General features: G+C 51.4%; 11 protein-coding genes across 11 annotated transcripts; 3 read left to right on the top strand and 8 right to left on the bottom strand.

Moving 5' to 3' along the window:
• Positions 1–1,805: 1,805 nt before the first annotated feature.
• On the bottom strand, positions 1,806–3,312 carry BDV17DRAFT_290413 (FAD-dependent oxidoreductase; the record flags this gene model as incomplete). Its single annotated transcript, XM_073761901.1, has 5 exons — positions 1,806–1,865; positions 1,927–2,200; positions 2,268–2,584; positions 2,668–3,240; positions 3,307–3,312. 5 exons carry the CDS (start codon positions 3,310–3,312, stop codon positions 1,806–1,808), a joined length of 1,230 nt encoding a protein of 409 aa, XP_073616540.1.
• Positions 3,313–4,569: 1,257 nt separating this feature from the next.
• On the bottom strand, positions 4,570–5,243 carry BDV17DRAFT_290412 (uncharacterized protein; the record flags this gene model as incomplete). Its single annotated transcript, XM_073761900.1, has 2 exons — positions 4,570–4,889; positions 5,027–5,243. 2 exons carry the CDS (start codon positions 5,241–5,243, stop codon positions 4,570–4,572), a joined length of 537 nt encoding a protein of 178 aa, XP_073616539.1.
• A 1,696-nt stretch (positions 5,244–6,939) lies between these two features.
• BDV17DRAFT_260790 (uncharacterized protein) lies at positions 6,940–8,128 on the bottom strand. The gene has a single exon (XM_073757591.1). It carries the CDS (start codon positions 7,937–7,939, stop codon positions 6,959–6,961), a length of 981 nt encoding a protein of 326 aa, XP_073616538.1. The 5' UTR covers positions 7,940–8,128; the 3' UTR covers positions 6,940–6,958.
• Positions 8,129–8,339: 211 nt separating this feature from the next.
• BDV17DRAFT_260789 (amine oxidase, flavin-containing superfamily) lies at positions 8,340–10,589 on the bottom strand. The gene has a single exon (XM_073757590.1). The coding sequence runs from the start codon at positions 9,943–9,945 to the stop codon at positions 8,533–8,535; it is 1,413 nt and encodes a 470-aa protein (XP_073616536.1). The 5' UTR covers positions 9,946–10,589; the 3' UTR covers positions 8,340–8,532.
• BDV17DRAFT_260788 (uncharacterized protein) lies at positions 10,124–10,589 on the bottom strand. The gene has a single exon (XM_073757589.1). The coding sequence runs from the start codon at positions 10,566–10,568 to the stop codon at positions 10,251–10,253; it is 318 nt and encodes a 105-aa protein (XP_073616537.1). The 5' UTR covers positions 10,569–10,589; the 3' UTR covers positions 10,124–10,250.
• Positions 10,590–10,660: 71 nt separating this feature from the next.
• Positions 10,661–11,670, top strand: BDV17DRAFT_54272 (SDR family oxidoreductase). Its single transcript, XM_073764751.1, has 3 exons — positions 10,661–10,758; positions 10,804–11,255; positions 11,322–11,670. The coding sequence occupies exons 1-3, from the start codon at positions 10,722–10,724 to the stop codon at positions 11,586–11,588; spliced, it is 756 nt and encodes a 251-aa protein (XP_073616535.1). The 5' UTR covers positions 10,661–10,721; the 3' UTR covers positions 11,589–11,670.
• On the bottom strand, positions 11,470–14,456 carry BDV17DRAFT_54265 (putative C6 transcription factor). Its single transcript, XM_073764750.1, has 8 exons — positions 14,092–14,456; positions 14,021–14,044; positions 13,849–13,970; positions 13,314–13,792; positions 12,963–13,264; positions 12,484–12,915; positions 12,195–12,436; positions 11,470–12,149 (listed from the first exon to the last, which is right to left on the bottom strand). Exons 1-8 carry the CDS (start codon positions 14,143–14,145, stop codon positions 11,642–11,644), a joined length of 2,163 nt encoding a protein of 720 aa, XP_073616534.1. The 5' UTR covers positions 14,146–14,456; the 3' UTR covers positions 11,470–11,641.
• A 9-nt stretch (positions 14,457–14,465) lies between these two features.
• BDV17DRAFT_260776 (uncharacterized protein) lies at positions 14,466–16,955 on the bottom strand. Its single transcript, XM_073757588.1, has one exon. It carries the CDS (start codon positions 16,708–16,710, stop codon positions 14,827–14,829), a length of 1,884 nt encoding a protein of 627 aa, XP_073616533.1. The 5' UTR covers positions 16,711–16,955; the 3' UTR covers positions 14,466–14,826.
• An 854-nt stretch (positions 16,956–17,809) lies between these two features.
• Positions 17,810–19,354, top strand: BDV17DRAFT_54236 (uncharacterized protein). Its single transcript, XM_073764749.1, has one exon. The coding sequence runs from the start codon at positions 18,278–18,280 to the stop codon at positions 19,196–19,198; it is 921 nt and encodes a 306-aa protein (XP_073616532.1). The 5' UTR covers positions 17,810–18,277; the 3' UTR covers positions 19,199–19,354.
• A 1,055-nt stretch (positions 19,355–20,409) lies between these two features.
• On the bottom strand, positions 20,410–22,101 carry BDV17DRAFT_281183 (DUF1996 domain-containing protein; the record flags this gene model as incomplete). Its single annotated transcript, XM_073759985.1, has 3 exons — positions 20,410–21,658; positions 21,711–21,870; positions 21,924–22,101. The coding sequence occupies 3 exons, from the start codon at positions 22,099–22,101 to the stop codon at positions 20,410–20,412; spliced, it is 1,587 nt and encodes a 528-aa protein (XP_073616531.1).
• Positions 22,102–22,873: 772 nt separating this feature from the next.
• On the top strand, positions 22,874–24,295 carry BDV17DRAFT_260768 (uncharacterized protein; the record flags this gene model as incomplete). Its single annotated transcript, XM_073757587.1, has 1 exon — positions 22,874–24,295. A coding segment is annotated over exon 1 (545 nt), but the record flags the coding sequence as incomplete, so codon positions are not given.
• Between the last annotated feature and the right edge of the window lie 1,081 nt (positions 24,296–25,376).

Raw genomic sequence — 25,376 nt, 5'->3', positions numbered from 1 at the left:
GGCCATGAACATCGGCTCAGATGGGTATCGCCTCGTCTCGCAGCTGGACTGGGAACATTTCCGGCTCCTGCAATGGGGCGAGCAGAGTGGGCTGGCTCGAAATGAACCTTCAGCCTGCCTCAATTGGGGCTATGCAACATCCTTGCTAGTGGAGCAAGAAGCACTTCTCACATCGGCAGACAATTTAAAAGCAAGGTACAACCTGAACGTCAGCGAAGAGGAAGTATCTGCCCAAGTGGAAGGCCCGAAGATCGATTTGGTCAATGAGTTCAGTCGTTGCCTTCGCAGACTCAGGCCCGAGCTGAGGTCGCAGGTCATTTAGGGCAAGAACAGCACAGTGAGGAAGCTGCGATGGGCAGGCATCGGTCGCAATCAAATCGTCTATATCATCAACGACTTACGAACTATCAACGACCGGCTTTGTCATTTGCTAGACTCGGCAGACAGAGAAAGGAACCGCAGATTGCAGGATGAGCTGTTGAGACAGATCATTAGCAGCTGTGTCCGCCCCCAGGGAATCGAGGGCGTGCAGTCTGTTCTTAGATACCAAGAACCCAGAACAGCGTCAAGTTCTCGCTGCCGCCACGGCCTTGAAAAGAGGTTCTGCTGATAATTGAACCTGGTCGCCAGCGTGATCGTATCACTCAATCCGGTGCCGCCGCAAGTGGTCCAACTTTGCGCCAGTTGCATCTCTCGCGGTTTGCTTCCTCGACCAGACGGATCAGGAGAGGCGTGGAGCTTGCTCAGTACGATGGGGAAGCCGTCGTGGTAGAGTGGCGAGTCGTCGATAAGCCGAGATGGAATCAGTTTGAAAAAGCCATGCAGCGCCTCGCCTTCCTACTCACGGCTATGGACAAAGACACCTTCCATACACTGCACTGCTTAGGGTTGCTGGCATCCGAACAGGCCGGCTACATTGGGTTCGTATATCAAATGCCCGTCCATGAATCGAAAGTCAGTTGTCCGCTGAACTATACTCACACCTCGCTATACAATCTGCTTGCTGAATGTCATTTCGTTTCCCTCTCAACGCGAATTGAACTAGCGATCATGGTAGCTGAGACCCTGCTTCAGCTGCATACCGCGGGGTGGCTGCACAAGGGTATACGATCCGACAATATTCTTTTTCTCTCCTCGCCTGCGGACAATGGCTCTCAGATCATGCCATCCAAAGCATACCTCCTTGGATTTGAGTATTCGCGCCCCGACTCGACAGCAGGGGCTTTCCTCTCGGAGCTGCCCGCTGGGCCCCTTCTCACTGACCTCTACCGCCACCCAGCAGCCAGAGGATCGAGCAGGGAGATGTACTCGAAAAGATTCGATATGTATAGTTTGGGATGCTTATTGATCGAATTGGCATTATGGAAAAGGCTGATCGATATCATCCCAATCAGTCATACCACCCAGATAGCATCGGCATTCAATCTAGAAGATGCACACAGCAAGATACCAGAGGCGCCTTCGTTCCTTGGTTATCAATCATTTGACGAGCTGAGCACGCTGATATCGTACCATGCGGGGGATTCATTCTGCGATGCGGTCAAGATGTGCTTCGTTGACTGCCAAAGTAGTGGCGATGATAATCTCAGATTACAAAATCGCGTACTTACGAAACTGCGCGCTTGCAGGCAGTCTTCTTGATTCCATCATCACGTAGAAACCAGGGAACAGAATATAAACTACAACGACTTCCACACACTGTTGCTGGAAGTCTGGCAAGCACGAATTGATTATATATAGAATTCCAGATAAAGCTCAACCATATCACTCAGTGCTAAAAGCTACGTAACACACATGACGAAAACTCATTCTCTCTCCTCTGTTCTGTAGAACCCAGTAAGATCAGACCTCAATGCCATAAACCCCTATCACGCGTCAGCTTGTGTGGTATTTTGTCTCAGTGAGAACATCACGGGAATCACGTACTTCGAGCATTTCTCGTGCAAGGACCGGGTCAATTTCTGCTTCCCTCGCTAAACCGAAGAACTCATCCTCCGCAATGGTAGTGTCAGGGTCCTTTTCCCACAATCGCCTAAAGTTCGCAGTTGACAGCGGGTCCACGAGAGTCCGATACATCTCAGACCGGCATTCACTGTATTGCGCTAGGATCCGATCGTCCGCAACCTTCTTGTAAATCCCGAGGAGGGCGTCATAGAGAGCTCCAATGTCTGCTATTCCGCCGGTTAAACCGAGACCGCCGCTGCATTGAGAGACGAACGTCATTAGGACTCCTTTACAGCATCTAGGTGGGGTGTTGTGTTGCGTACAAGGGGTTGCAGAGATGTGCAGCGTCACCAGCGAGCAGAAATCGGCCAACCCGCATGGATTTCGCGAGCCTTTGGTGCATCGTGTAAGGGCCGATATTGGTGACATTATAGTTAGCTGGTTCTGGTTGGCCTGGGAGTATCTCCTTGTAGCGCATTGGGAGACGTTCAGCGTATTGTTCATTTGTCAGACCCGGTACGTCTCCGTAGGTGACTCTCCAGAGGTTCTTCTTTGATATCCTCGCTGCCATGTACCAGTCTGTCTGATGAATGATAAAGTTGGAATCCTCGTAGCCGAATTTGTCGAAGTCGTAGTAGACCTACTTTCAATTCATTGATCAGGCCCCTTCCTCACTATGCTGAGCTTTGGCCGGTAGAGACTGATGGATGACTCTGAACCTACATTCGTGGCAATAATCTGCTGCTCCCAGGTAGTCCCGGGGAATTCCCAGTCTCCAAACAGAGACCGTCTGATTTGACTCTTCGCCCCATCACATCCGACAATATAGTCAGCGCTGAACCGTAGAGACTCCCCCGAAGAGGACTGGGAGGGCAGCACAACCTCAACCCAGGCCAACGAATCATCCTGGCCAATGCCGGTGACCCTATGCCCCATCAAGACTTCAGCGCACCCCTGCTCCATAGCCGCATCGTACAAGATCTGAACCACCCGACCCAGCTCAAGGCAGACAATCCGATGCACGCTACTCTCAGGCTCGAACTCGTTATTCAAACCAGCAATCCGGGTCCCGTCCTTCTTCCTCCAGCAGACACTCCGCGGGTGGAATCCTTCCGCCGTGATCTTGGAGAGGACGCCGGCGCGGGCGAGCTCGTGCTTTGCGGGTGCGCTGTAGTGGCATGCGCGGGGCTGGTCGTCGAGCTTAGTTGATGCTTCGAGCACCTGCACTTGCACGCCCTGTTTTGCGAGGAGAACGGCAAGGAGGAGGCCGCAGGGGCCGGCGCCGACAATGATAACCTAGTCAATTGTCAGAGGATAGTCACTTTCGTTTCCCACATGTCTATTGAGAACGTTTCCACCTACCTTCATTATAGTCTCGTTGATGTGCTTCGCAAAGTACGTAGGGTGAGACTTTTATTCTCACGGTTGTTTCTAATAACAATGGAGCCTTTGTAGCTATATCTACAAAGCAAGGTGCATTGCACGAAGCTCAGCCCACCTCCCACTCCGGGCAGTTTTGCTGAAAGCTCATGTGAATCTTTAGTTTCTACTTGGCATGTTGAGCATGACACAATCAATGCGGGGTGGATCAACCTCTCTCGGAAGCTTTTCGGACAGAACCCCGATGCCAGCACTGCGCCGGGGCCCGATTGTAGAGACATTTAGGCAAGCCCCAAGCACCATAATTACCACGATGGTGAGTTGTCTGTACTGCGGCCAATTCAAAGAATTCTTAGGTCATTGCACGGTTGGGGACGAGGTTATGTCCTTGTCCTTTCCTGTTCCTCATTTGGGTTTTCGATCATTGCCAGTGTGTACCTATCCTATCGCGAAGGCCACAGTTCCAGGAACTTGACTCAACCTTGATCTATTGTCAAGGGCTGCTAATCTCATGGCTGAATATGTTCCATGAGGAAGGCGTAAGAGTCAAAGCCGTGAAAGGGAACCGCGGTGCTGGACAACGGAAGGAAGCTGGCGTCCCTCTGAAGTCGCTGCAAAAGCATATATGTGCCCTAATCACCTGGCTAATTGCTCCATATCAACCTCATCTTTGAAACGTTCGGTACATACGACCACAGGGTGTGGAGAACAGGGCTTCCCGTCCGCTCAGCCGTACTTAAGCCACACGCCGGCTGGTTAGTAGTATGGTGGGTGACCACATGCGAATCCCAGCTGTTGTATGTTTTTCCTTTTTGCTGCGGGCGCAGCGAGCAATTGGTTTTTTTTTGGTTTCAAGCGTGCAGGCTGTGGCCGTTAGGTGTGGTGGAAATCGGCTGCTGGCCAGGGTGAGGACTACACTACGCGTAAAGTGCTTCCTATGCGTTTCGACGTTAAAGATTGTTAACGGTCTATCGGACCAGGTACGTGGAGAGGTGAGGTGCATAACGTACGAGTATGCTTCTGGGTGCTTTGCTCCAGAAAGAGGAGTTCTTCGTCTAAAAAAAAAATCACTAGCAGATTCACGAAATGGATTGCAAATTTGCAGGTGCCATGAACGCCCCCGGATTGGAATAATTTTTTCGAAATATATAATCAATGGACCCAGGAAGCATGACGCCCGTTACGTATATTTCCAAGATGTACCTATACAACCCTTATTTCCAGTGGTCGAGAAGACCTCAACCGTTAATCATGCGCATACCGACTCCACCCCCCAACAACAGGCCCAAACCTCCAAAACACATACGGAACAGGCACCATCAACGCACTAATACATCCCAGGATAGTAAGTGTATAATGAACGCCCATACCCTGGTAGAATGGAATCCCAAAAATAGTCAACCCGCCTGCAGCGCAGTACCGCGAAACAGGCATGAACCCCAGCGCAGATGCCGCGTAGGTGTCGTACGAATGGATAATGTACATGTAACTTGAGATGAATATGGTGATTGTGCCGAAGCCAAATAGCGCGGAGGCGATGGTGGGGACTAGATTGAGACTGGGAGCTGCGAAAGTGGATGCGTTAGCATGGCTATGTAGGGTACAAAGTGGCCCCGGGGACAAGGGATAGAGGCGTACATAGCTAGTCCAGACCATCTAGACCAAAGATATAGGGACGCACGGCGCGCCGATCATGGCAAACCACAGACGGAACTCGGGTCACAAAGAGGCGACAGATTGGTCGATTTCGTTGGTATTGGCGGCTTGAAGCTGTTTGCTGAGCTCGCGCTTCGTTGCTCGGTAGCGGAATGGGACGCAGATGCTGGCGGCGACAGTTCCAATGTACTGCGCAACCCAGATGATATTGGTGTGGCCCTGAGAAGTGCCGTAGATGTCGGTGAAGATAAACTCGTAGCCATCGAGGAACGTAAAGAGCGCAATGTAGATGATGGTCAGTTACAGTGAGAAGAGGATGATAATAGGCTCACGGTTAGTCATCTGGAACTGGCGCAGGCAGGCTGCTGCCATTCTAACCAGCAGTGCAGTCCTTTCTAGCTCGATTTCGATGCGGACGTGAAAGCGGTTGTCACTGGTGAGTGTGCGAAGATGATGTGCTTTCCACTTCAGCAGCCGTGGCCCATATATCTCGGGCTGGAATAGTATAACCGCACTCACTACTAACCCAGATCCAATAAGGATGATCCAACTAGTCCAGGTCCAAGTCAGAGTTTGCTGTCCCATATAATTTGCAATTACCGGCCCTAGCACGAACCCCCAAATGCCAGGATTGCATATATTGGGAAGAATAGTGTCTTCTCCAGCGGATTCCACAGATCTGCAACGGTGCCTCCAGCACAAGGCAAAGGGGGACAACCAAAGGAGCCGGACAAAAAGCGAAACACCAATTGAGCCCCGATATTTGGAGCCGGTCCAGAGGCCATTGTAAAAATCATGAAGATAGTCAGCGACGTAACATAGACGGCGTTCCGGCCGCGAATCTGAACAGGAACAGGAACAGTCCTGTTGCCATGGAGGCAACTACCTCGCTGACTCTACTCTGTGACGCGGCCATGACATACATCCCATTACGCAAACATTCCCGCGCTCCTAAAGTTTGTCATCCCGTCTTATTCGCATTCCCGATATGTTTTTCTATACAGAACACATCCAAGGAAGTACCCTGATCGGACGGATAGTAAAAGTAGAATCACATTGATCCTATAGCTATACAAATTAGCAGTCCTTACATGATATGCATTAGAATATATGTAATAATATGCAGCATTGGCAGGACAGTTACCCGAACTAGGTGGTTGGAAAAAGGTACTTAGCTCAAAGCAACCTATTATTTCCGGATAAGTGCTTTCATACCTCCTATATACGAGTTCACCTCCGTAAAGATGTTTCCATGGGTAACCAAGCAGGAATTGAATAAACGAGATGGTTGCCAACGGAGCCATAGTGACACCGCTCTGGGTCAGCAAGTCTCATTGGATATGACTCTATCAGATTTCGCCCCCGTATAGCTTTGCTTTCTTGTGGTACTTTTTAGGGCTCAATTGACGCCACCATTATCGGATATTTTATCGCGCAAGCCACTAATACTGTAGAAAGTGGCCAGACTGAGTTGTCCAAACATGTTAAGGACTTGGGTGATTTGTTGCAGCAGGTGGTGAGGGTCTCGAAGCAGCCCGGTTTGGGAATTTATTTGCTTGATAAGGAGCTACGTGCTCATGGGGGTATGATCCCCTGGGGAAATCTGAATAATTCGGATAAGCATGATGATCTTGTGAGGGAGATGACGGCTGGTTTTAAGGGTGGTCTAAGCTTTTAAAGTCAAAATACTGATTTGATTACAAAAAGTAGTGGATTTTAAGCATAGGAGGAATAATACTTGAGACATCGGAGATATTGGATGAATCCTGGATTGCACTCTGACCGCGTAATATTAGTACTTAGAGGAATTACTTATTTCACCCTTTTTGCTCCTAGGGAGATAGTCGCAAAGTACGGGCTGATGTGAGGGGCTATTGTTAATCTCAGCCTTGAGATCCAGATTATCCACTTAGCTATGAGAGGTGCCAATTCATGGTTATGCCTATATCATCCACGACTGGAGCTTCCATGGTCCGAACTAAACAATAACTTCCTCCCCTTCCCCAGCCCTCGAAATCTCCAAAACCTCCCTCACACCCCTAAACTTGACATCAGAAAAGTACTTCTCCCTATGCGCCTTAACCACCTTCCCATCCAGCGCCGCCGACCCACTCGGGATAACAATCATATACTCGGCCTCAATCCTACCAAACTCATCCCTCGCATCACGAACCTCATTCACCAACTCCCTCAATGACAAATACTTAACCTCAAACTCGCCCTCCTCATTCCACCCATAAAACGTCCTCACGGCCTCAACAAGCTGATCACAACTCAATTGTTCCCCAGAAAGGAACACATACTCCTCCCACATTCCACTTGGAACCTCAAGCAACCTCACCAACCCCTTCGCAAGATCCCTCGCAGAGATAAAATCAACCAGTTCCTTGCCTATCCCCGGGATAACAGCCCTTTTCTCGGCGATATTCACGGGGAACGCATCGCCGATATCCTTCATATACCGATTCTCCTTGGGGACGATATAATCAAGCAGCCACCCACAGCAGATTAGCGTGTACTCGAGCTTCTTCTCCTTCGAGTTTTGAGCTCTGAGGAGTCGTCGAATCGGCTCCCGCGTCTCCCAATAGAAACCAGGCTGATCGGGGTAATCGCGGATATTCACGCCGTACTCGGAGGGGATGAACCGGATGACTGTCTTAGCTGCAATCGCAGCCGCGATGAGGTTTTCGTGGGTTGAGATGAAGGCTTGCGTGTCGTAGGTGAGGATTGTGCTGATTAGGGCTATCGCGTTGTGCTTGTTTAGGGCGTTTGTTAAGGAATTGACAGAGGTATAGTCGACAGTTTCTTGTACTAAGTTTGGGATGGATTTGAAGTGTGGTTTTTCGCTCCGGACGAGGAGGATCACATTGTGGTTTCGCGACAAAAGCTCTTCGCTGATGTACCGGGTTAAGTCGCCAGAACCGGCGATTGCGATTGTTAGAGGTGAAGTAGAAGGCATTTTCTTGGTGTTGGCCTTTAGGCTTTGACTTTGACTTCCATGCAAGTTAGGGCTGGCTAGTTGGTGTTGCTGGTGCAGATGGATACTACTAAGGTGTCTGTCAGTCGCATTCTTATACGAATTCGCTCGGCGAGTTCGGTGACTTTGCGAGATGACAAGCTTCTGTATTGCTAAGCGCGGATGAATTTGAAAACGTGGTAAATATTTGTTCTTGTGTATTTTCCTCCTGGGCGTCGTCATAGTTCTTGGTGCCCGCATGTGTTAATCTACATTCCCGGGTTCCGCGGACCCCGGGAGGAGGAGGGGGGCGGATGATGTGGTGGGGTGCCTGCAGTGTTATTAGTAAATGATTAGTTGTTTAACTCGTATACAAAGTAGCCTGCTTGGCAATTAACTGCCTGGATTACTCAGTTGAGAAGAATTGCATTTGTCAAGGGATCTGCCACTGTCGGAGTCTATAAGTTTGTAAGAGTTGTCAGGTTTATCAAATCCAACCATCAAATCACCTGCGACATATGTTTTGGTTGGCTCTAGTAAGAGGCAAAGACGGGAAAATACCCAAAACACCAGATCAATAATAAACATTGAAAGCGCTAATCATCCACAAAATACCTCTGCAACAACCTCTCAGTAAACCTCCACAGCGAGCCCGTGTTATCGGCATGAAACGCAGGCCCAGTCCAAAACGTATCCCGATATCCCTGCAGGCCATTTAGCCGCGCATAGAACCCCCCAACAATGTCTGAAGCGCTCACGTGAAGCGTGTATGGCCAATGGTCGCCGTAAGCTCGCACTTCCGGCTCGGAAACCGGATATCCTGCGTTTTGCAGGGATAGCACGTTGTCTCTTATTATTTGCAGGGCTTGTGCTTTGGGTATTGGCTCGCTGAGGCCTCCGAGAAATGCCACGTATAAATCATGGTCCGGGGCCGCGGGGCCGAGGATGTAAAGGCCTGGTAACACAGGGACGTTGAAGGGGGTTTCGTTTGCCCCGTTGAGGACCTCGGTTCCGTAAGGGAGGCCGGTGATGTGGAGGACGCTGTTGTAGTAAGAGCTGCTCTTGAATTTACCGAAGATGCCCGCCTCACGGTGATCGAGGTCAAAGGCGGAGAGGATTTTTGGGAGAGGTGGAATAGTGACAAGGAGCTTGCTGGCTTGGATTTCCCTAAATCCGGTCGGTGTGCGGACGAGGAGATCATGGGGATGCGAAGTAGAATTGTCAGTATTGTAAGGGTGAGGACGATGCGATTCGACCACAGTGCTCTTGTAAAGTACGTCGTCACCGAGCTCTTCTGCAGCGGCCGTGTAGGTGTCTTGGTTGGCTCCGCTTGCGGGTCTTATGAATCCATTCAGCCCGCCTAGGACCACGTTCAGATTGCAGTCCTTCAGGACGTAAATGGCAGGATCGTTGATGACGTCTCCGTGCCCGTGTGCAAACCCCAGGATTACTCCCACCGCTGCCCCGAGGTCATACCTTTCAACGAAATCTCCAAACGGCAGCAGCAGCTCTTCTGGAACGGGGTAAGGGAGGTCGTACCCATTCTCAAGGTAGGGATGCTGCATTAGAATCTGGATATAGCGCGTCATTGCGTCGGTGGTGTTACCGCTCGGGGGAGGGAACGGTTGCCCGGTGCGGAAATCATATCGCAGGCTTCCCGCAGGATCTGGAGCAAGATGTTCCGCCCTCACGGGGATGTTGAGATGCGCAAAGAAATTCCTGGTTTCAGTAGTATTCGTATATATCCAGACGCCGTAGTCAATAGGGCCAGCAGCTGGATCGTAGTACGTGTCTGTATGGCCACCTAATTTGTTTTCCCTCTCAACCAGGATGACACTTTTCCCCATTTCTCGAAGGCGGATGGCAGCGTATGTACCAGTAGCGCCGCCGCCAATGATGGCAACATCGCGAATGATGACTTGTTCGCCACCGTCTGAGCCGTTTTGCGCAAAGGCTGCACCTAGCCAGCCGGTAAGGACCCAGAGTCCCGTAAGTTGAGGACAACGCATCTTTGACGTTTATGTTTTTCGTCAGGGGCGTACGCCGCGGTTAAGTATACAGCCGACATGGCCTTGAGGCCGCAGCATACAGCATCTGTTCAATCCGGCTGCGCACCGGAATGGCCGACATGCAATAAAGTTTGTGCCCGCATCATTAGCTATGATAGCCTCCCTTGTCCCTTCAAAGCAGATCTCTCGCAATGCTGGCCAACCCCGGCATATTACCAGCAGCTCTCACCGAGAATGTCGTTTGGGACCCTCATAACATCTTGAGCGTGGTCCAAGATACGCGGACTGAATCATCCCGTCCGAGATCAGAAATGTACCGATAAGAAATGTACCGATATTAAAATGAGGCCCGCGACAGCAGTAGTCAATGGTATTTGCATCTGGGAGAAAATGCATCCATGCCGATGGCGGCCGACTGGCATTTCCCCAGACGAAAACCACATGGACAAATAGGTATGGTGCCATAGGGTGGGTGTCGGTACAAGATAGGTCGATCGATGAGATCGATGAGGAGCAACTGGCTCTGTAGGCAAGAGTAAGTTAAGAACACAGAAGGATGAAGGGGCTTTGGTCCCCTGTTCTAACATCTGACTCTCGGTTCTGACGTAGGCTGTAGAAGGCATCTCGGTGTTCACGCCGACCCCGACTTCCTCGGATAACTCCCCCGCATCTTCCCCGCTCTGCTTCCCCAGTATATACATTTCCCCCAAACCCCAAACTACAAGCATAACACCAATACATTAACCAAACAAATATACAGTCAAACACCAACCAAGATGCCCCGTCTTGCCAGCAAAGTCGCCATCGTCACGGGTTCGTCCTATCCCTCCCCAATAAAACCCTCACTAACCCCAGCAGGCGGTGGCTCCGGCTTCGGCGCTTCAATCGCGACAAGATTCGCCGCCGAAGGAGCGAACGTAGTCATCGCCGACATCAACACCACTGGCGCCGAGAGCGTCGCGGCCCAGAACCCAGAGAATATCGTCGCGCAAAAGGTCGACGTGACGAGCGCAGAAGATTGGAAGGCCATTGTTGACTTTACAGTTTCGAAATTCGGGCGATTGGATATCCTCGTTAACAATGCGGGAACGAGTTACCGGAACAAGCCAACTCTCGAAGTAACAGAAGCCGAATGGGAACGCGTCTTCAACGTCAATGTGAGGAGTATTTTCCACGGGTCGCAAGTCGTCATTGCGAAGCTGCTCGAGCAGGGATCGGGGGGAAGCGTGATTAACATTTCCTCAACGGGCGCGAGTCGGCCGAGGCCTGGCTTGGTTTGGTACAATGCGAGCAAAGGAGCTGTTTCGAATGTAGGATCTTTCCATTTTCGAAACCATTGGCCTGTTAGTTGAAGCGCTAACTGATATCTTTGGCAGGCAACGAAAGGTCTCGCGGCTGAATACGGCCCGCACAACATCCGGGTCAACACAGTCTCGCCACTCCTCTCCGGGACTGGTCTGTTCAGTCAGTTCACCGGAATGGAGGATACACCGGAGAACAGAGAGAAATTCATCGGGAATGTGCCGCTGGGCCGACTGACGGATCCCTCGGATGTTGCGAACATGTGCCTGTATTTGGCGAGCGACGAGGGCAGCTTTGTCAATGGGGCCGAAATGATTGTCGATGGAGGGAAATGTATCTAATTCACGGAAGAGAAGTAAAAGGAAGGTGCTGGTTGCTTCTCTAGCGTAAAGGGCTAGGGCAGATTTGACGGGTCAAACATCGATAGATCCTCTTCCAATAGTCCCAGCATGTATTGATTCCCCGAAAACCAGTTACCTAACTGTGTCATGTGCCCCTGGGGCATATGCGGTCCGCTGATACTTTGAGCCGCTGTCCCTGGGTAGCTCATTTCTCCTGGCATCGTAGTTGTACCCGGTGCAGCCGCCCACCGCGCATCTCCGCCATCAGCTGGCGGAGCGAAGCCGAGCGCACTAAGATAAGTATCAAACTCGTGGCCTACCGATGCAAGGGCTTGGTCCTCCTGTGTTTGCGCTTGTATCCTGGCCTCAATATACAGTCGGGCAACGTTGCTCAAAGCTTGACAGAGTCGGTGGAGCTTCGATATTGCGGTGGAAAGGGAACAGTTGGGTTTGAGCGAGACAACAAACTCTTCGAGTCGCTCTAGGTCTTCCCAAGAGGACACTTCGATTATGTGGCAGAAGAGGACGATGAATGGGACGAACGGGGAATATAGGATAGACCTGCGGAGTTAGACAGGCTCGGAGAGTCGGTTCAAGTGGGCGTACCAGTGTAGGTAGGATAGCTTCAGAGCAGCAGTGGTGTCTTTCAGCAGTGACATGCATGATTTATGTGACAGGAGAGCGCCCCTGGCTGACTCGATGCACTCCTGGACAAATGTGCCTGGTGTCCCTGACTGCGGTGGAATGGCTCGGTAGATAAGACACAGGAGCGATAAGCGGCATACTTCATCACACCTCATGTAGAGCGATTCGATCGCGGTTATATTGTTCAATTGGGCGTATATGCCCTGTCTGGCATTAGTAAGTTCCGGTCGCCGATAAAAAAGAAACTGACCTCAAACGGCTGCATCACACGTTCCTGCATTCGAGCAGCTAGATTACGTGCCTCGGCTACTCTGCTCATCTCGCTTTGACGTAGTGCGGCAGCACTATAAAGCTTCTCATACACCAGACCCTGTATCCTGGCTAGTTCGACCCATATCATGTATGCAGACTTCCACGGTTCTCCGACAGTAGATGCTTCAAGCGAAGCCGGTACATCAATATCATAGTCCGGGATAGTCGCCGCACGTCCTAATCGCAAAGAAAGAGCTCTATCCATGCAATATATGGACCAGAACAGCGTAAGTATGCGCTCCTTTTCTTGCAGGCTAATATTTTCCATCGAAGCCGTTTGGTGGATGCCCATGGCCTGGCATAGGCGGGATGCGGTCGATGTCAGCGTAAGGGCAAAGGAAGGTTTGGACATCTCAATAGCATGAGCGGCCTAGGATATTCAGCATTCATTCATATCAAGAGTTGATTCGGACATACTGCCATGGTAAGAGCCTCGATAGAGTCGGTGGTTGCCGGCATTAGAAGATGCAAATTTGCCAACGTCGTATCAAGGTTGTGTCTGCAAATATCGACATATCCCTGATACTCTTCTCGCTGGGCGCGGTCCTTGGCCATAAAGCTCGCTGCGACGAAAAGTTGGTACAGTCCGCCATTTGCCACGATGAATGTTGCATCAGAGTAATCTTCTGTGTTAAAGTAGACCTCGCGGCACTTTTCAGCAAGGCGATCGAAGGGGAGAAATGGGCAGTACGTTTGCAAAGCGGTACCGTAACTATCTACTGTCATCCGTATGTGAGCATAAACATTTGATAGAATTTGCAGGAATACCTTTGGCATTTCGAAGCAGCGGAATGACCACATGCATAGGCGGCATGACCAGCTCTCGTAAATCACAATCAGAAAGTCCCTTGTGCTTTTTGCGTGGGAACTCCCGAGCAGATGGCACTTGAGTGTCCTGCATACTGACAAGCTGCTTCAATGTGGAAAGGGCCGAATTGATCTTAGAAGCAGACATCTGCAACGGACTACGAGATACAGCAGTCTGCAAGAAATCACTGGCATAGACTGACTGGCTAGCCATCAGCGAGTTGCCCTCGAACCCAGTCTTCGACTCTTGCTGGTCCATCGCGTCTTGCGGGTTAGACGTATACTCCTGGGCAGAAGGGCTAATATGTCTTGAGACAGGCGTCGCATGAGCACAGATCTGAGAGGTGGTGCTTTTATTTGAGGCCAAGCTAGTCTTGAGCTCATGCAAGACTTGCTCTATGCCAGCCAACCGTTCATCGATGTGGTCAATCTTCTTCTCGCTGGAAAAGAGTCAATTCTACAATACAAATGTTTGGAAAATGCCTTGCCAACTCACTATTCATTTGAAATAAGAACGCGTTTCCGCGGCTCCCGAGGCTTCTGGCCCGCCCCTGTAGAGCTGCATATTATCTTGGACGTCCGGCAGTTGGAGCACGGGGACCGCTTGTCGCAGCGGATCTAGTGACGCTGTCAGTAGCACAAAGACACCTTATTATGGTGTCTATTACCTTCCGCTGGCGACATTGGTCGCACTTGTTCATGTTAGCGAATTCATCCCTAGGGAGGCCATCCCACATACCGCACGTCTAACGAGGGCCTCCTTGCCGTCACTGTGGGGACTATCGGCATCCATGGTGGAAAACTCTTCAGATATTGTTCTCCGATATGGACAGGCGGTATCTACCACTCAATAGACTTCGGCTGGATTTTTGGGGACGGAGACGAGATGGTAAGCTCTCAGGTCGAGGTTGTGTCAATGTCGGACCCGCGGGTGCCGAGAGCCAAGGCTGTCATCCTCAGGCAGCAACTTCAAAAGTACTAGAAAACGTTGTCCGTTGCGCCCAGATTCTTCCCCATAATAGCTGATCCAGGTCTCAGCTTTTAGAATGAAGATGGAAGCTAAAGCCGGTTGCGCCTTCCTTGTACGAAGAAGATACTGGCCAAGTCTGTGGGCTGACATGTCCCATGACTCTCATTGTTCTATTGGATTCTATCGTATAATCGTCGTAACTTTTGACACTAACCCCAAGACCTTATGTAATTGTGAAGCGCTGAGTATGCTTCGGGTATCAGCTTGCGAGATATATGTTTTCCCATATTTTCTAAATGGGATCCTGCCTTTTAATCGAGATTTAACTTCATCCAAAGGGTGGCGGATCCAAAGAAAGGCGCGATTTAATATTATAGTAGCGCTACGATGGGGAGAACTGATGACCATCGACGTGACACGGCCGTCTCTTGTGATAGCGCGGAATATGAGCTGTGCTCTTCGCAGCAGCGGCGTTTCACTTGAAGGACACCAAGTCTATAGGCCTTATTTCTTAATCCCAATGACAGCCAAATTTCTAGGACTCTCCCCATAGTCAAAGACAGGCTCGACCCAGCACTCTTTGACGCAGTCTTGCTCACGCAGATACTGCCAACGATCAACAACAATTATGGCTTCGGCCACAGCAGCGCAGAAAGACATCAATGTCCAGGTCACGCTGAGTCTCTTCTTCGTCGGCCAGTATTCATCGGCATAACGATCTAGCTCTTCGTCGGTAATGTTAGCCATGCCGTCTTGCACTTTCTGCCCATAGACTGGATCACGGCTCAGTTTCACGACTGCTGCGCGGATGTATGCTTGGAATGAAGTGAAGGCCGCCTTGCGCAGGGATCCAACGATGAGAGGGTTGCCCACGTCCTCTGGCTTCTCGGGCTCGGTGCCATACAAATTTTTCGGTATGGATGGCTTTGGCACAACGCCTCGGTCCACGAGGACTCGCTGGAGGAGGGTGCGGTAGTAGTGGCGGGTGAAAAAGTCCTCTGCGTCGTCTGTGCCCCAGTTATAAGGAGCTTGCACGGCCATTGATCTGGCAGTGATGTTCAATTTCACGCCAGTCCCGCCGTCGTGAGGGTATTCTTCCAAACGTTTTGACATGGGGAAACCGTGGGGATCGTATGCGACAGCGTCTTTTGACAGCCGTGGGTGCATAGTTCGCAAAACAGGGAGCTTGTATGTGGCAGGACCAAGCCGCTCAGTCATCAAGTTATAGCAACATCCAATCATGGCAATCGCCTTGACTGATGGGTTGAGAACCAAAGCTCTAACACCGTGATGAACGAGATTTCCACATGAATGCAACGACACAACCATGACATTGGCGTCTGACTGCTTTGCGGTGTCATCTGTGCCATTGGCCTCCTCTGGACTTTTCCTCGGCGTCACAACATCTTTGATGATCGGCTCTAAATAGCCGTCCTTGATTTCGTGCTCGATGTAGTCCATCGCTCCCCGTGGATTGCCTGTCTCAGAAACAGGCTTCTGGGTGCCGCCAGTATTTTTCGGGAAAGAGCCAAGCTCATCAGGCGTTACACTGATGTCGCGGAAGATATTGATCTCCGCAACATTCTCGTCATCCGCAGCCTCGTCCGCCTCTGCTTCGTTACTGGTCGGCTCAGGCTGAGCCTCCGGTTTCTCTGCCGCTTCCAAGTCTTCGCAGACCTGGCAAACCTCTGGCTTCTTGTCGAGTCGCACCCTTTTCTTCTCAGCCATCCTCGCATAGACATCCATACGGTTGGCACCATTGATGAATTGGTGCCTCCGTTCAATGGCAATAATGTGCCTGTTGTACGGAGGACTAGCCAGCGTTCGCCCGAGGTAGTTCTGGCCAGACCCAAAGTCCGCAATATGCGTTATCCCCTCGCCCCGCTCTCCCTTCACGGCCTCACACAGGGAATTGACGTATTTCGAGAAGTGCGCCACCTCGTGGTACTTCTTTATCTTCATCCCGACAGCAATCCGTGGGGGTATAACCGCCTTGCCCGAATCGCGGGAAGTAAATTCCCTACGCAAGGTAAGTCGCCGAATCTGATGGATGAACTCCAGCAGCGACAGTGGGGGTAAAGCCGCAACGCCTCTCCATTCCTGTCCTGCAACATTTCCTTGTTTGTAGGCCGCTAGCAACGGATCGATATCGTCACGCAGCAGTAGGTCGATTATATCTGCGATCTTGTGGAGCTCAAAGAACTGTCTCCAGTCCTCGGGCAAAAGCGTGGTGTAGAGGTCGGGTTCGCGCGTGAGAAAGTCCAGCATATGCACACCACCGCAGAGGTGTCTAAAGAGGTCGGATGACGTAGCAAACGATAACAGGGCCTCGACGTATGCGTCCGGATCGGTCCACTCCTCGGGGAGAGGCAGGCTCATGGCTGACATGTTATATTGGGCAGGGCTGCAGGACGACTTGTAATCTATCGATTCATGGAGGGGTCGAGGGGCAGAGTCGAGCAGTGGCCGAGAAGCTGTAGAGTGGATGGAAAGCAGTAAATTCGACAATAAACGATCGAACGGTCAAGTAGGTAGAATTCAAAGAGTGACAGGTATCCAAAAGGCCTTAAGGCCACGGGGCGCCGCGAAGAGCAGAGGGAGGTTATCAAGACTTTTTTTGCGGCGGGCAACATTTGAGACGGACGGGTGGGGTCGGCCCGGGCTGGGCTGGACGCTCTGGCGGTGCGGAGGCGGAGTCTCTCTTCAACTCTCCAACTCTTCAACTCTGCAATTATTTGGACTCCTCTCGTCTTTCTCCTGCAGCTGCGTCGTCAGCCTCAGTCACACGACTGCGCTCCTAAACCTCATGCGTCCGTGATATGGGTCCGGCTGGGCCCTGATCTTCCGTTGATCAGGATCTTCCCCTAGATTTGTTTTTCCACAGTCATTCCTGGCGGTGTGCCTCGGTCGCCATGACACCATCCAACAGCCACTAGTCCGCCGAACTAGCGGTCCAGCACAATTGCTGCTCCTATTATAGGCCCTTCAAGCAGGCTATCGCGGCAGGCCGAGTCGCTGTGCCACCTGGGCGTCACTCCGGACCCTCCTCCCTAACGCCAAAACCCTCAATCCAGAATAGCTCGCTCCATGTCAGGGCACGTCCCTCAAAGTCTGCAGGGCAAAGGAGAGAGGCCAGGGATGAGACGACTCCACGTATGATATAAAATCCAGTGATGCCCCCGAGACTAGCCCTTGGTCCTGCATCCTGCATACTCCGCTTCTTGGTGACTGGTCTGCAGCGCAAGAAGTGCAGGCGATTCGGCCAACGCGTCATACTGTTGCACATGATACCTCCTATCCCACGCTAGGTTTGCGGGATTTCTGGGATTTCTTTCGGCTGCTTGTCTCGGATCTTGTATATATATTGAGGGCATTGCTTCACGATCGTCAGGCAGATCTACGAGTCCCCTCAATGGACTATTTTACCCTCTACCCCCAGAACGCTATGCAAGTCGGATGAGGCCGGAATCATGGTAGGTTGACACCAAGACTGCGAAAGAAAAACAAGCACGCGACACTAACTGTTCTTTGTACTAGAGATCACACCACACCAAACAATACGCTTTACCATTCGGATACATTGCCGATATCCTCTTCCAGGTCATCATTAATGGGGAAGCGAACACCATACTGAGCCTCTGCCTCCTTAACAAGTCCACATACGAGACGATCAAGCTTCTGGAACCGCATATTTGCCATTGTTTCATGCGCCGGCATGGCATCGCCAGCTTCGATTCGTTACTAACATTGAACCCATGGACGGGCGAACAACGTGCATTGACGGTGCACACGCTCGTGAGGTTCTTGTACCGCCATGAGCTCGCCCATCGCTTATCCCTCAACATCATACCCGCAGTATGGGGACCGTTCTACGACGATGACGAGGCGAATATGAACTTTGAGGCGGAGCTCAAGCTCGCGACGATTAGAACGGGGTCTGCACGTACTCTTCCACATGGCAGACATTACCCGTGACACGAGACAAGCAGACGAACAAGAACGCCAAGCACAGAAGCAGCATCACCAAATATTAAGCGCCGTCTCGCAACGTTTGGCTACCCTCACCAAGCTCCTAGACGAATACAACGACTTTGAGAGCAACTCTATGTCGAATCTCGACTTTACACTTCCCCTCACGACATCGAACTCCAAAAACAGGCAGAGCCACTTGGCCAATAAACCCTCTTCCTCCTTGCCTCTCTTAGATACAACCCAAGTACGGCACCTCTCCCGCATCCTCGCAAACGGCCACACGGAATCGATAATCGGCACGCGCCGCCTAGCGTTTCGATCCCACCTCGACGCCGCAACCGAAATCGCCTTCCACTGTACCCTTCGCATGCTCCGCGAGCTGCTCGAGCGCATGCTACTCCGCCACGGCCCGAGACTCTGGCATCGGGACACGCGCGACAAGTACAGCGTTACACTGTGGTTCCTGCTGAATCAAGGACCGAGGAGTCTCGCTAGGTTATTCCTCCCGGCGAAGGAAGGCGAGGAATGTTGCCACCATATGAGCTCGGGGTCCAGGCCGAAATGCCACCTCTCGAACCCACTAGACGATTATTGGAATGCGTGGAGTGAAATCAATACACCCCTGGAATCGGGCGACTTGCGCACTAGTGCCGGCGCTGCTCAGGATGGGCTCAAACATATGGACATGAACATGGGCATGGGCTTGGTAATGGGATTGGGAATGGGCATAGCTCCATCTCCAACTCGCTTAACCCTAAGCTGGAGCGTAAAGCCCGCCCTGTTCGACACCCGCGGCCGCAAGTCGAATCGTGCCGCAGAGCGCTACCTCAAAGAGATGTGGGGGAAACGGCACGTCGGGCTCCATGAGGCGTTTACGGTTAATCTGTTTTCGAATATTCTTTAGCTAGCTTTTGACTGGCCTGCGACTGCGAGAGTACGAGGACGAGGCTACAGTGTAGTGCCCACCTAGGTTGGATTTGGTACCATGATTTGATTTGGTATTGCGGGCTATGGAGTCTGTACCTGTCGGGCTAGATAAAATACAATATATTGCGTTGCAGTACATGGACTAGCGGTAGCTTTATTGAGGATGGTAGCTCCGGCTCCTGCTCCTGTATAATCGTAAAAGTATGCAGTAGAGAGCCGAGCCTAGTACTAGTAGTCGTAGGAAGTAACTTTAACGACCTAATTATAGTAGCAAGCCAGGTGTATGGTGTACGAGGTGACCAGACCTGATTCCTGACGGATTTTGTACAAAATCACCTCGTCAGGCCAAGTTAGGCCGGAATGCGAAAGTACCATAGGGTAGCCTTGTACCTAGGTGATTTCATAGGTATGGGTTAGGTAGCGTCTTGGCCAGCTTTATTCGTTGTCCTACCGAGAGTGGACAGGCGCCAATCAGCAAGAGGTGTGATGGGCTTCATATAGTAGATAGTAAAGAGATAATCTCGCGGTCCTATAGCTACGACCAAGGCTACGTTGGACACATATAGAATCCAGATGTAAAAAAAGAGAAATCGTAACCGGTACTTAACATCAACCCTAAGCAAAAAAAAATGGAAACTGGGAATCAACATGGTATTTGACATAGATGAGATGGGAATGTAAAGCGATGGACGGGACGGATCTCTAGCGCATGCTCGCGGTGACCAGCTGTTCTAACACTATCGATTACACCCATTCCATGAACCTTCCCATCATGGGAAGGGTGGAAAAGGTGAGGCCAGGGATCGATGTCCTACTGCGAGGTAGCCTATCGTACCTAGTGGATTGTCTTATCTCATGCTTCGCCTGATCCGTCACTTTTGCGAGAACAGTAGACAGGAATGAAGAGCGAGCATGTACATTGCAGCGGAAGACGGGACACGACAGGAGGTGAGAGGGGAGGGAAAAAAATCAAGTGGTAGCTATCAAAATATCTTCGAGAAGTGAATCAAAAAAAGGTCGGACCACAGCTGGAAGTGAACGAGTGTGTCAGGCGCCGGCCGAATGGTCGAAAGTAAATTTAAAAAATAGGTACAGATCGCAAGCGATGTGGTGTTTTCCTCCCGCAGTAATAGGTTTTCATCTCAGAACGCCTATCATGGAGTCGTAATACCGTACCTATCTTCCAGTTTAGTGCGCGTGGCCGTGAGAGTGGCGCTTGTGAGCCGCGAGGTGGTCGTGGTGGCGCTTGGCGGGCTGTTGGGCCTGCTGAGCGGCAATGGCGGCAGGATCAGTAGGGACTTGCACGACCGAGGAAACGGTGCGGGTGACGGTGTTGTAGTCGGTAGAGAGGACCTCAACTTCGCGAGTCTCGGTCTTGATGGGAACATCGTTCTCATCGACCATGACAACAACCTCCTGCTCAACCCAGACGATCTCCTGCGTAGCTGTGCTCTGGACCCAAGAAGTGGTGGGGGTCGGCGTGAAGGTCGAAGTCGAGGTGGTAGAGGTCGACGTCGAAGTAGGGACAGTGGTCGAAGAAGTGGTCTCAGAGGTCTTAGCATCAGCAGCAAGAATGTTGCCGATGCTGTTCAGACCCGCTGAGAGGCTAAGGCCGAGGTCGCCTTCAGTGCTTGAAGCAGCAGCGGAGGTAGAGGTGGGTGCAGCAGTAGTATCGTCGCCGCTGCCTCCGCCGACGTACTTGACAGGGAAGGCATACTCGGGACCCCACTCGACCTGGACCTTGTTGGGGAGAGAACCCTTGACATTGGTCACATCCTCGCTGGCGAGGATGCTAGGGATGTCGAAGGAGCAGAGGCCTTGCTCAAGCTCGGATTGCAGTTCGAAAACAGGACAGTCCTCGACCTTACCAGAGGGGTTGGTGCAGGTCTTGACAGCCTCCTCAAGGACACCAGATTCCCAACCGTGCATAAAGTCAGCGTGGTAACCGAATCCAGTGGGGTCGCCGGTGGAGAGGGCAAAGTAACCGTCGCGGTCCTTGAAGGCATAGGTGTCCCAGATCGTTTCGAAGAAGAGCGAAACAACGCGGTGTTCGAAGCCCTCAGGGCAGGTACCGTCCATGACCAGCGAAGGGTAGGCCATGTGAGATTTGTGGTCGTCCGAGTCAACATCCTCACCGTTCCAGCACGAGGGGAACATCAGCTCGAAACGAACACCATCAGTACAGTGCTCGTCAAGGTAAGACTTCTCGGGCAAGAAGTGACGGCCGAGAGACGGTTCAGCAGTCTTGGCGTAGTTCAAGCAGTTGAAGCCGAGAGCCTTTTGTGCGAGGGCAGCCTGGCTAGCTTGATCACCAGTCCATTCGGACTTGGGGGGGTCGGGAACCGGCCAGGTGAAGTTTCGCTGGAAAGGGTCACCAGCAATCATGCGGAAGCCATCGGGGAACGCTTCGACGTCATCTCCGTACAGAAGGTAGTACCTAATGTCGGTCATTAGTCGTAATTTCAAATCAGGTCAGTGACATCACCCACGCAAGCAAGCCTCCAACTTCCTCGACAAGTTCAGAGTCGCCGGTTTCCTTGTCAACAAAGTACAAGGCAGGGGCCCAGTAGGCGGACTTGTCCTGCTTAACAGCGCAGGACGTGCAGTCTCCTCCAAGCAAAGCCGACATGTCCGCGTCCATGGAGAATCCTAGATATTTTCAGCAATTGTACCTCGGCCGATTCGCAAGTGTCCCAACTAACCCTTGGAGCCATGAATGGTGTGGACGTGGTACGAAGGCGAGCCAGGGTCCATCAAAGGGTCCATTCTGGCAAGGCCACTTCGGCCACGGCAAGGAAGACGCCAGAAGGCATCAGCGACGCCAGAGAAGGCGGCCAGGCAAGCTACCAGGCTAGTATCGAGGCGCATCTTAGAAGGCATGATGATTATATCGACAAAGGAGTGACGAGGGTGGGTTTATTTAAAGGAAAGAAATTTGGCGTTGGATCTTCACGACGCAGTCGTGCTGTAGCTATCAGTCGAACAAACGGTTAGTCCTCAATGAATGGGGCATAGCGAAAGGAAGGAAAGCGCAGTGGAGGGGTTGTCGGTAGCGCAGAATGGTGTTGACTGGAAGGAAAACCAGGCGAGTATATCAGGCAGGAAACACAACAAACAAGGCAGGAACATTCTCTCGCCAGGTATCACGACAAAGAGCGAAGCTGCGTGGCCAATAATAAAAGAGGTTGCGATTCAAGATCAACGCAAGTGGCTGGAAATTGCAGGCAAGGAAGCGCCCCTTGCAGTAGAGCAATGGCCGGACGCCGCACCCCTGCAGAGCCACGAGGCTGTGGGAAACAACAGAGCAAGAGCGAGCAAGCAAGGCGAGCCGTCAACGGCGTGGGATAAGGCAGACAGAAAACGCAGGTTGGATAGGAATCTTCTGACGGTGCCGACAATCAAGCGAAGCCAAAATCGCGCAAACGTACCTAGATAGCTGTTGAGTTTTTGGAACGGATGCGACCTGCGACTGTTAGGAATCCAGGGTCTGCAGATGGAGAGATCGCCACTGAAAGAACAGAACGAGCGTACCTGAGCTGTTACAACAGGCCACACCGTCTAACATTTAATGAGAGACTGGTTAAGGGAAGAAAGAGGAAAGAAGATGAAGAAGCTGGGAAGAAAGGCTAAGCGCCGTTGATAGATAATGACCATCAAAGGAGATCGAGGGGGGAAGGGAGAAGCGGCGAAGATAGTCAAACACTTCTAATACAAAATTACGGACCAACACCAATCACCACTGCCTCCCTACAACTGTCAAGACTTTCCACCCTTGGCCTCTGCTCCCAAGCGCCCAACTGCTGTCCACTATTGATTTTATTTCTTGTCAATCACCCGGACCAAACTCTGTGAGCGGATCAGAATTACAGCTACTAGATACTGCAGTACTGCTACCATTAGACGGTGTGACTGACTGACAATGTTCCTGAAATTGTGCCTGACATTGACATTTCCAGATGCCAATCACGCAGCGCCGCTGAGCTCATCGCGGGGCGCACAAATCAGTGAGATTCACAGATTCAACTGCTTTAATCTCGCGATCACCGTCAGGGGCTGCAAATTTCTTTTCCTGGTGCGACAAGAAGCTAACAAATGGGCCAAGAGAGGCAGTGTCTCTCCGCGCGCCTCCACTGTGGTCCACCCAGAAATTGGACTGATCTCCAGGGGAAGCCAACCTAGCCATGGAACCGCTCAATCAAAGCGCGCAGGGTTCGGGGCGATGGGCCTGAAACAGCGCCCCGATCGAATCAGATTCTTACCCGAAGACAAAGGAGCCGAGGCGATGAAACGGTCGGCTGGGGCCAAGTCGTCATTCAGCTCTCGGTCAGTATCTGCCTGCATACGGCATAGAAATACTACGCGAGATCATGGAAGACTGCTGATTCTCGTGGATATCTTGCCAGAATATCTTAACGCCATCTGCCGCCGCCCCCTCTGCTCTTTTTCACCGCTCGAACACCATGACTAGCCAGCTAATTTCCGACAAGAACCTTGACGGAGCCCGCACGAACGGTGGACCACTTCGGGCTAATAGTGGGATATGGAGTTTGGATACCAGGTATAGAGACCCCAGCGTTCCAATCGACTCCGAGTCAAACTGTCACACCTTTGGTCCTTCCGGCAAAGTGAAACCGGCGTGCGACACACGGGCGCTCAAGTGCGACGAACCCGGCAGTCAAATCTGCAATACTATCCGTATCTACAAATGAGAACATCAGTGACTAGTAAAAGTACGATATCAACCTTGAAGGCCTTAAAACTTCGACTTCCTGTTTCGCTGTCTACCAGGAGATTCAGATCATCAGGGAGCACGCTATAACCCTTCCATTCAGGCTTCCATGAGCTGATCTGCGTTGATCACAATCTGCGTCCTTTTGGCAGAAGCTTGACTGTCCGAATATTGGATTCAGTAACCTGTCGGATTGTCTCGTCGGCTTCCCCCACACTCGTAATCCGTCCCAGTTGCACCCCCCTCAGTACTCACTATTCACCTCGTGGCCTCCCTGCCCCTATTCCCAGTTCCGCGGGACGGGACGCCCAAACATTCTCCTGGCGCTGGACCATGGTTGATAACGTTGAACGGCACAAGGCAGAGAACAAACGTAACCCAAGCCCGTCGCTCTGACCCTCATGGACGGAGTATGCAACTAGCCCTCACCGGAGTGTCTACAAAGCACTTTAAAAGACACCCTTGCCCAGACTAGATCCCAAGATCTAGCTTGTTTCACCACCATCTATCTCGGGCTCTTGGCATCTGCCCTCATCTCGATCTCCCTCTCTCATCTAGATTAGCGACAACTCGTGGCACTGGTCCGTCCGCCCGAAGACCCGGGGCGCGGGAGACTCCCGTCGTGAGAGAGTGAGACAAGCGCGAATCCTTATCTGGAGCCAAGGACGTGGAGTCGGCGTAAACGAGGTATGGTGTCGATATACGAAGTGTGCACACTGCAAACAGTATAAGGTGCAGATCCAGGACATTTGACTGCGCATCGTGCCGTCGTACGTAGGACAGATCTTCAGAATGAGTTCAATGGCCTCTGCAACAACGAAAGAAGTCGGGAGGTCCAAGGTAACGTTCCAACGTAAGCTCTACGCTGTCAACCGTCATGATTTGCGTTTCTTTGAAATTCAACCATCATAGCTGACGTTTCGGACTTCGTTGGATTGAAAATCTACGTACTCTCTACCTCGGGCGATAACTGTCAGTCATTGAAAAAAGATCGAGTTATGAAAACGACCTCATCAAGCGCGCCCAAGTGTGATCTACGCACCACCAGTAAGTAGTAAGAGATAAACCAAGGCACCTACAGCATCCTTTACAAGAGGAAGCACCGAACGGCCATGCATAGTCGCCTCTGGGATCCTCGCACCACCAAACTTGCCAGTACACGGTATACGTACAGCAGGAAAGCGCGTCTCAGCCCGTCTCTCGTCCACTCCTAAGCAAGAGGCTCCTCCGACTTCATCAACTTCAAGAGGCACGCGCGACGGAGCTCCCACCGAGTACCGAATCTATCGACTCAAGGTGAGAATACCGATCTTTTGGGCTTGTTGGGTAACCAACGCATGGCAAAAAGAGATTTTCAGGGATTAGAAAGAAAAATGAAAAAAAAAAAAAAAAAAAAAAAAAAAAAAAAAAAAAAAAAAAAAAAAAA

This window comes from Aspergillus undulatus (assembly GCF_047715775.1).
Source record: "Aspergillus undulatus strain CBS 261.88 unplaced genomic scaffold BDV17scaffold_18, whole genome shotgun sequence".
NCBI lineage: Eukaryota > Fungi > Ascomycota > Eurotiomycetes > Eurotiales > Aspergillaceae > Aspergillus > Aspergillus undulatus.
This window is presented reverse-complemented; position numbering and strand designations above follow the sequence as displayed.